Source organism: Carlito syrichta, unplaced genomic scaffold (genome assembly GCF_000164805.1).
Source record: "Carlito syrichta isolate Samal-C Ts95f unplaced genomic scaffold, Tarsius_syrichta-2.0.1 Scaffold304449, whole genome shotgun sequence".
Taxonomy (NCBI): domain Eukaryota; kingdom Metazoa; phylum Chordata; class Mammalia; order Primates; family Tarsiidae; genus Carlito; species Carlito syrichta.
The window spans coordinates 421,221-431,101 of NW_007248545.1; the positions used below are offsets into that span (position 1 = coordinate 421,221).

The 9,881-nt window shown below is 40.0% G+C and overlaps 1 protein-coding gene across 1 annotated transcript in view; it reads left to right on the forward strand.

Moving 5' to 3' along the window:
• The window catches only part of USP31 (ubiquitin specific peptidase 31), a gene marked incomplete at its 3' end in the record, with an annotated part of 38,928 nt that extends 32,497 nt beyond the window's left edge, over positions 1–6,431 (forward strand). Inside the window, exons 2-6 of the mRNA XM_008059944.1 lie at positions 664–801; positions 2,415–2,503; positions 2,597–2,689; positions 3,278–3,413; positions 6,287–6,431. Of these exons, the coding sequence (XP_008058135.1) occupies positions 2,433–2,503; positions 2,597–2,689; positions 3,278–3,413; positions 6,287–6,431 (445 nt within the window). The remainder of the gene's footprint in view (positions 1–663; positions 802–2,414; positions 2,504–2,596; positions 2,690–3,277; positions 3,414–6,286) is intronic.
• Between the last annotated feature and the right edge of the window lie 3,450 nt (positions 6,432–9,881).

Below are 9,881 nucleotides of genomic sequence, written 5' to 3' on the forward strand. Positions count from 1 at the left end.
AGTCAGTCTCAACTCTTGCCCAGGCTGGAGTACAGTGGCACACTCACGGCCACCCCAGCGTCAACTTGCTGGGCTTAGGTGATCCTTCTGCCTCAACCTTCCAAGTAGCTGAAACTACAGGTGCATGCTACCACGCCCTACTAATATATTTTTTTTTAATTGTAGAGATGAGGTCTCATCATGTTGCCCAGACTAGTCTTCTCACCTCGGCCTCCCAAAGTGCTGGGATTACAGGCTTGAGCCACTGTGCCCAGCCACTTTTTAAATTTAATACAACTGGTATTTAAGAATGGTTATGTCATGTAGTTGTATCATAATTTATTTAACCAAATCCCATTTTTAAGATATCCAAGTCATTACCAATTTTTTGCTATTATAAACCCTGTTGAATATCTTCTTAGAAGACTTGACATGCTGTTTTGATGGTTCCTTTAGGTACCTTCCTAAAAGTAGGATTTACTGGATAAGTGTATTTTAAGGTTTCTGGTACAAGGCATGAGGGTGAGGTTTTTACATTAGCCATCTGTTTTCACATTGTTGTCCTTCCAGGAAGTACTCTAATATCTTTGAGATTTTTTATCCCTCTTTGGGATTATGAACAAATAGTTTTTCCTTAAGGCCAGGAACTCACTACTGTTCACACTGATTTATTTACCTGCATAGAGTATTGTGTCTAAGAATGCACTGCAGTATCGGGGAAATTCCCAGCATGATGCCCAGGAGTTTCTGCTTTGGCTTTTGGACCGAGTTCATGAAGACCTCAATCATTCCGTGAAGCAGAGTGGCCAGCCTCCTCTGAAGGTAAAGAGTGCCCACTCCCTTGGGGAAGTCAGGGAGCAGTGAACATCAGTGAATGGAGTGAGGAGAGTGTGTAGATTCTTCTCCTGAACCCTGCTGAGGACTTGTTGCATTTAGTTAACACATTTGCAACTGGCATATTTTTCACTTTCCTAATACTGAGAGCTGGTAAAAATTTAAAAAATCTGAAACTGGTTGTCACAAACTTCTGTCATTAAACACAAGTGACATGTTCTTTTCCAAATTGTCACCTTTTGCACAATACAGCTGAAAGTTGCAGACCTATCCAGTATTTGCTTCAGACACCACTCTGACTGGTATTCCATACTTTATATTTTTATTTGGATTATAAACCTGAAAAGACATTCTTCCATGATAAGGTAAATTCATGTCAGCAGCAACCAGGAACAGAATTTGGGATGATGTAAACTCACATCAGCAGCTGCAAATGAGTTAATATAATGAAATTGACTTATCTCTGGGTTAGTATAAAATGCAATGACTACTTAAGAATATTTCATCTTGTTTACTAGTGTGCTGGCAGAGTAAGATACAAGAGATGCTGTCCCCAAGCAATTTATAGTCTAATGAGAGGGGAAGCATTTGCATGTATGACTAACCTTAGATTAAAATAAATGATTCCATCCCACTAAACTGTTTTTGAAACAAAATATGTTTACTTTTTGTTCTAAGAAGACATATTCCATAGTTTACCATAACAAATACACTATCAAAAAGAAAATATATGGCTGTCTCTGCTGTTAGGACTGGATTTGAGCATAGTAACTGAACCCCCAGAATGTTCTTACTGAGAAACATAATGGTTATTCTCAATTTATATACATGTAGCCTTAACATTATGGATAAAATGATTTACATAATGGAAAAAATTAAAACCAAAGAGTTGCTTCCCTCACACAGCTTTTAAGGTTTTTGGTAATTCTGCTCTGTACTTCAAATTTTAAATTTCTAGTTTTGGTATGTTGTTAAATTATTCTGATTCAGGGTCCTTTTGTGCCTGAACACTCTATACTGTCTTACGACTATATGCATGTGGCTGACTCTCCCACCAAATTGAGACCTCCTCAAGGTCAGGCACTGTGTCTTATTTATCTTGGCATCCTAACATCCTGTACAGTGCTCTCAGCATGTGGCAGCAGATGCTCAATAACTAGTTGTTAGGTGGAGGTACATGAAAAAGTTAAATAAAATATGGAGTGTGATTAGGCACCAACATGAACAGCATACCTAAAATTTAGGCATGGGAAGAATTTGTACTTTCAAAATGGTTGGAGATTACTTTCTAGAAGAGGTTGGGTAGGCCTTTAGCAGTTAGAGGGAGGCTGGAGTATCCCGGGGAAGGAGAGCTGCCCAGCTGCCTGAGTGGGGTGAAGAGACTGACCGATGACAGAATCTGTTTGAGGAAATTAGTCCATATGACCCACATCCTGTCTGCTGCATTCTGGTTCTTTTAGCAGGTGCCTGGCACTGAAGCATCTGGGCTTGATATACATAGCTTGTAAAGGAAGTCGAGGACAGTTGTGACTTCTTAGGTTCATCTTAAACCAAGAATTGATACTTTTAGTCTCTGAAATTACGTTTTCTTTTTTTTTAAGCCACCATTAGAGCCTGATATGATGCCTGAGGGACCATCTTTTCCTGTCTGTAGCACTTTTGTACAAGAACTTTTTCAAGCCCAATACAGGTATGAGCAAATCAAATGTTCCCTCTTTTTTTGTTTACTTGACATAATTCTAGGTGATCTTAATGTCAATGTTTTACTTTTTTGTTTTTGAAGATCTTCGTTGACATGTCCTCATTGTCAGAAACAGAGCAACACTTTTGACCCTTTTCTCTGCATTTCTTTGCCAATTCCTCTACCCCACACAAGGTAAGAACGGATAATATTCCTTTTCCTCTGTACGCTCGCATTAGGTCTTCTTACTTATTTAGACAAGTAATGGGATTAATGATAAATTGAATACAAGCATTGCTACATCCTTACATAAGCAAATGCCTATCTGGGTTTGCAGTGTCAGCAGGCACATGAGGCAAGCAAGCAAATAGTGTAGTCTTCTTCAATTTGTCATCTACAGGCAGTCCGGGGGGGAGATGGGAGGGTTGTTGAGTGACTTCTAGATTCTCTAGAGATTTCACATTGCACTTCTTGTTTTTTAGTTGCTTTATTTTGAACTGTTTCTCAAAATTTCCAGGAGGTATGCTGTTTTAAAGAAAATGCAAAACCCAGAACCAAGTATGGGTATATTTTTGTTTTATGAAGATTGACTTTTCTAAAGGTCTTGATTATTGTATGATAGTTCTACTTAGATCCAAGTTGAAGTTTTTCCATTTGGCTTCTAAACAAAGGCGTGGGTTAGCTTTGGTTTTATGTTAATTTTTAAATCAGGTTTGTTTTGCTTCTTCTATATTTTAGTTGAAGTAAGTGACTAATGAGAAGATCTGACTTTGATCCGTACAGGCCTCTCTATGTCACTGTAGTGTATCAAGGGAAATGTTCTCACTGCATGAGGATTGGTGTGGCCGTGCCTCTGTCTGGGACTGTCGCCAGACTTCGGGAAGCAGTGTCTATGGAAACAAAGATCCCCACTGACCAGGTAATAAGTCTGCTAAGACTGATTACACACAAACCACAAAAGTGTTGCTTTCTGTTCTCCTGGAAGTTTTTACAGTTCTTTGTCAAATATGACTAGATAATTTAAAACTATTTGTTTCTAGTGTTGAGGGAACAAAAGACCCAAAATAGTGAAATATATAGAGAAACTTTTTATGTTTTATTTAACTATATATATTTTAAAAAGGAAAAGCTATGACTTTACACCAGGACCTTCTTGTAGCTTTGCTTATAAGGTATAATTAATTACTTAACCCTTCTTAAGCCGGGCTCGGTGGCTCAGCCTGTAATCCTGCACCTTGGGAGGCTGAGGTGAGTGGATTGCCTGAGCCCGCGGGTTTGAGACCTGCCTGGGCAACTTGGTGAGACCTCATCTCTACAATAAATAAAAAAACTAGCCAGGTGTAGTAGCGCACGCCTGTAATTCCAGCTACTTGGAAGGCTGAGGTGGAAGGATCGTCGGAGCCCCAGCAGGTCGAGGCTGCAGTGACCGGGAGTGGCCACTACACTCTAGTCTGGGCGGCAGAGTGAGACTCCAACTCAAAAAAAAAACCCTTCTTAAATCATTCATATGGATGTGTATGAGGGCAATAGAGTGTCCCTGTGCTATTTGACAGTCAAAGAGACTTAGAAAAACTTGAGAAGTGAACTAGAAAACTCTTCTCCATTATGGGATAAGAATGGACTTCTTGCTAGTACGGTGTTCTATATATCATAGATGCCCGGTGCATTTCATTTTCTTGTTAGAACTAGACCAGAGTCTCTTACCTTGTTTAGACAAGAGAAAGGAAGGTTGTGCCCTTGCTTCTCCATTTTTAGGGTACATCTTTGATATGCAGTTATGTTTAAAAAGTACTTTTGACCTTGTTTGTGACTTGACATATTTGCATGTAGTTTTTACTCAATTCACTGTTATGGTTTTATTTGGAAAAACATTCCTTATTTAAGATTTACTGAGGAAAGATGATTCTTTAGCTAAATAACTTTCCCCTAGATAGTTTCTGGAAGCTGCTGTATAATCATTGGAATAATAAAGGTGTTTTGTACTTTGACCTCATGTGGCCTCATTTGAGACGTTACCACAGTAAAACAAATAACAACCAACAGTGTTGCCCTAATATAGCAAATATCTCATATTTTCATAGGGCAAGTTCTGGCACATTGATAAAATGTTCATATTCCTACTCGAGCTCATTGATTCTTTTTTTCTCCTTCAGGATGAGGGAAAGGCAGAAAGAGGGGCAGAGAGGCTTTGGTAGTGTCCAGGGCAAATCTGGTTGCATCTTTAAAACTTCCAGGGCTGTCTGGCTCTTTTTGCATGTAGTTTAAATTGGTAAAATAATTACAGGTTTGCTTTTGACCTCAGCTTACTGGAGAGAGTGAATTTGACTTGCATGTTCACCGGCAGAAAAACAACATGGTCATTAAATTCATTAGAAGGAAAATGTGCCAGGAACATTTTTGCTGGACTGTTTGCGAAATATGCCACCAACCCTTTTTACCTCATAGATTTGCAGAATGTTAGTGCTGACAGAGGGACTTTAGGGGTCCAGTCCAGCTCTTCATTTGAAGGAGGCTCAGAGAAACCATGTGACTTGTTAAGTTCACAGCACTGATTGGTGACAGGTGGGACTGGAACCTTCTTGTACCCACTAGACAATGCTGCTTAGCATGTAATGAAGTCTCTAAATGTCTCCATTGTTCTTCTGTTTCATTGTAAAATACTCGGCCATTTCAGAAATGTAACGTAGAAAGTGGAAGTAAGTGTTTTAGTAGTAATCAACTTTTATACTATGTTATATAGTGTTCATTCAGATTTTTCCTGTGCATATACAACATTATTTTATAAAAGTAGACTCATTTAGACATATTTTTCTTTACCTTGCTTTTTATTTACTTAGATTTTTGCACATTGGTGCAAACATACATGACTTATTCCTTTTAATATCTTTATAATTCTTGTAATGCTATAATATATTTAACTAGTTACTATTGTTGGGGATTTGAGTTGATTTTATTTCTTTTCAATGTAAATATTCATGACTATTTGACATTTTTAACCTGCAAAGAAGAAAATTTAATGATGTGGGAGAAAGTCTTGGAGTCCGATATGGACTTTATCCTTGACATGAGACTGAGTAGTTGTAGAACTTTAGGAAAGTCTACTTCTCTTTTTCCAGTGAAACAGGGAGTTCAGACTTTATGATCTCCTGGGTGTCTTCTACACTAAACTGTAGAAGATCTCTGGATTTAGTGTCATGGAGTTCTGAAATCAGAGTACAGTCATCACTCAATGTCCTTGAGAGATTGGTTCTAGGACTCTGCCCAGGATACCAAAATCCATGAGTGCTTAAGTCCCTTTTATGAAATGGCATAGTGTTTGCATATAACCTATGAATATACTCCCATATGCTTTATTTTTTATTTTTATGGATACACAATAGCAGTATCTCCCATATACTTTAAATCATCTCTAGATAATACCTAGTGCAGTGTACATGTTATGTAAATAGTTGTCATACTGTATTTTTTAGGGAATAATGACAAAAATAATCTGTACCTGGTTAGTACAGATACAGCCATCTTTTTTTTTTTCTTCTGAATATCTTTGATCTGCAGTTGGTGAATACATGGATATAGAACCCATGGATACAGAGGGCTGACTATATATTATACAATTACAGAGAATATTGTGCTTCCAAGATTCTCTTATTAAAGGCAAATAATATGGGCTCAAGGAGATGTTTCAGAATTCTCTCAGACAAGTCCTGAGGATCTGGATACATTCATGGAATTGGGAGATCAATTGGTATTAAATTTCCAGTTACCCAACCGTATACATTTTTTCTATTTTAGATTGTGTTAACAGAAATGTACTATGATGGGTTCCATCGTTCCTTCTGTGATACAGACGACCTGGAAACAGTCCATGAAAGTGACTGCATTTTTGCCTTTGAGACTCCTGAAATATTTAGGCCTGAAGGAATTCTCAGTCAAAGAGGTAAATGAGCACCTGTTTTCATCATACCACCTGGACTTGGAGGGTTAACAACTGTCTTCCCTTTTAGATGTCTATTATATGATGGTATACATTCTTTTAAAATACACATACTTTTTCTAGATGGTATAAATTTTATAGTAACTTTTCTAGAAGAAGGTAGTTTTTAGTGTTTAGGCAGCACTCCGTCTGTAGTTGGGACAGCCTCTTACTGAGATTTAGGACTGTCTGTGTCCTCCCTTAAATGGCCTTTTGGCATCTTATGATTGCATTCAGGAAGATAGGTTTTTTAAAAAGTTTTGAAAACATTTAAAATTTTGCTACCAGCTCTTATGCTTAAAATTTAAAATCTGTGCTATAGAATGTTTTCTTGATACTTGCTTTTAAGTTATTTCCATGAGGCCGGGCGCGGTGGCTCATGCCTGTAATTTCAGCACTTTGGGAGGCTAAGGCGGGAGGCTTACTTGAGCCCAAGAGGTCTCAAGACCAGTCTAGGCAACATAATGGCACTCCATCTCTACAAAAAATTAAAAACATCAGCCGGATGTGGTAGTGTGTGCCTATTGTCCCAGCCACTTAGGAGACTGAGGCCAGAGGATCGCCTGAGCAAAGGAGGTTGGGCAGCAGTGAGCAGTGATCATGCTGCTACATTCCGGCCTGGGTGAGAGAGTGAGACTTCAACTCAAAAAAAAAAAAAAGATATTTGCATGTAACTCTTCATCAATAGGCAGCAAAATAAAGTAAAACTCTGGATAGTGTTGTTCCTTTTACTGCAGTTTGGGCTGATTTGGCGCTTAGCTTGTCTCTCCACTGTGTTTGAAACGTTATGGAACTATTCTGTAGTCTTCAAAGTTCTTCCTGGGGCTTCTCTCCTTTTTGCTGTACCTCAGTGGTCATTAATGTATCAGTGTCACCTGGGAACTGGTTAATATGCAAACCCCAGACTTAGTAAGTGAGAAACGTTTGAGGGCTGGGCCAGCAACCTGTTTTTAAGAAGCCCTCTAAGTGATTGTGATGCAAGCTAAAGTGAGAATTGTGCCTCTACCCAGTCTTATCAGTATTTTTCACTGCCATGATTTTTAGAACTAAATTACCCTGCTAGCCCCTACTTTTCTTCTGGCTCCAGTTTCATTCCGTGTCTTTGTCTGCCTACTGGAATCTCCTTAGAGTCCTATAGGCATCCTACACTCAGCATTCCTTTCTTATACTGGTTGCTCCTGCATTTTTCCTAGAAATAGTGGCACTCTGCCCTCTTCATTCAAGCTGGAGCCACACTTTGTGATTTTTGCCTCAAAATTCCTATAGAACTGGTTGTACACTAGCCAGGCTCGGTGGCTCAGCCTGTAATCCCATGCCTTGGGAGGCTGAGGTGAGTGGATTGCCTGAGCCCGTGGGTTCGAGACCCGCCTGAGCAACTTAGCGAGACCTCATCTCTACAATAAATCGAAAAATTAGCCGGGCGTGGTAGAGCGCGTCTATAGTTCCAGCTACTCGGAAGGCTGAGGTGGAAGGATCATTGGAGCCCGGCGGGTTGAGACTGTGGTGGCTGGGAGCGGCCCCTGCACTCCAATCTGGGCAACAGAGTGAGACTCCAACTCAAAAAAAAAAAAATTATTGTAGAGATGAGGTCTCGCCAAGTTGCCCAGGCTGGTCTCGAACCCGTGGGCTCAGGCAGTCCTCTCACTTCAGCCTCCCAAATTGCTGGGATTATAGGCATGAGCCACTGTGCTTGGCCTACGGCCTACTCCTATATTTTCTTTTAAGAACTTTATAGTTTTAGCTCTTACATTTAGATTTTTTCATCCATTTTGAGTTAAATTTTTATATGGCATAAGGTAAGGGTCCAGCTTTATTCTTTTTCATGTGACTGTCAAGTTGCCTCGCTTACTAACTTTTTGAGGAGATATTACACTTCCATGAAAAAGGTTAACTGAAATAAGAGTCCAGGCTAGCTCTCCAGAAGTTGACACCTTGGTAGTTGTGTTAGCCCAAGGGAGAAAAGCATGGGGCTTTGTGTCAGACCTGGATAGACTGCTGCTTGCCAGCTTACCCAGTTGCTTTGAATTTTAGTTTCTTTATGTGAAGTACAAGAATAATAATCACTACCTTGTAGTGTTGATATCAAGATTGTGTGAGATCAGGTATGTCAAACATCCCATTATAGTAAGCCTTTAGTACATGGAAACTACTTTAATATTTCTGGTCATTGTCCCAGTTTTCAGTTATTGGTAACCCAACATTTAGGTGACCCCTCTCTAACAATAAAAGAATCAATTAATTACAGGTGTTTTGTGTACCTATCAGATAACTTGCACCATGATTGGCTTGAGTGGTAGATATAACAGGAGTATATTCTAGTTCTTGATACTATTTAAATAAAGATTTATAGAACTTATGTAGCAAAGACAGTATGGGAGGGACTGATGAACCATAGAAAAGAATAAGACCAAGCTCTGGCCTTCAAAAAACTCTCCATTTAGTAAGCCTTTTGTAGTAATTTAGCCTTGGTCAGTTTATGTAGGAGTATTATCTGTGTTCAAAATGAAGTATAAATGAGGTATTGGGAAAAGTGTAAGAGGAAGCCACTTACACTGCCTTGGGCTAGATCAGAATGGTGCCACAGAGGAGGTGAGAGATTTGAGTTGAGAGGATGAGTAGACTCTCAAAAGCAAAGAAGTATGGAGGAAAGGCCTTGCAGTTTCAGTAGCAGGAGGGGCAGAAGCCAGAGTGAGTGGGTTAAGGAATAAGTGGGAGGTCAGGGAGGGATGAGTGAGTCTTTTCCTGCTGGTTGATTGTGCTCAATCCTTAAAAAGTGAAGGGGCATTTTCTTCCTAGGCACGAATAAGGGGGGTTGTGGGTGAAGATGGAGATACTCAAGGTGAAACACAGAGCAGATGAGGTAGTTTGGATCAGGATGACTTGATCTCAACAAAGGAGAAGACAAGGTCGACAGATTGAGTAGAGATGTTTGGGCTCTTGAACAGAATAAAGTTTGGAGCAGGGAGGATTGTAGCTGTTATTCTGACCTTGGCCTGGTGCCTCCTTTGGTACCACCTTGTGCCCTTTCTCCTCATTGTTGTTACTGGTTTTTTGGGGGGTTGGAGTCTCACTCCGTAGCCTAGGCTAGAGTGCAGTGGCATGCTCACGGCCACCCCAGTGTCAACTTGCTGGACTTAGGGGCGATCCTTCCACCTCAGCCTTCCAAGTAGTTGGAACTTTAGGCATGCACTACCATGCCTGACTAATATTTTATTTATTTTAAGTCAAGGTCTTGCCAAGTTGCCCGAGCTGGTCTCAAACCCGCAGGCTCAGGCAATCCACTTGCCTTGGCCTCCCAAAGTGCTGGGATTACAGGCTGAGCCACTGAGCCCGGCCCCTGCTCAGTGTTTTTGATGGTACTTTCTTCTGCCTACCCTTAAAGTTTGGAGTTCCAGAGTATTCTGCTGTCATCCT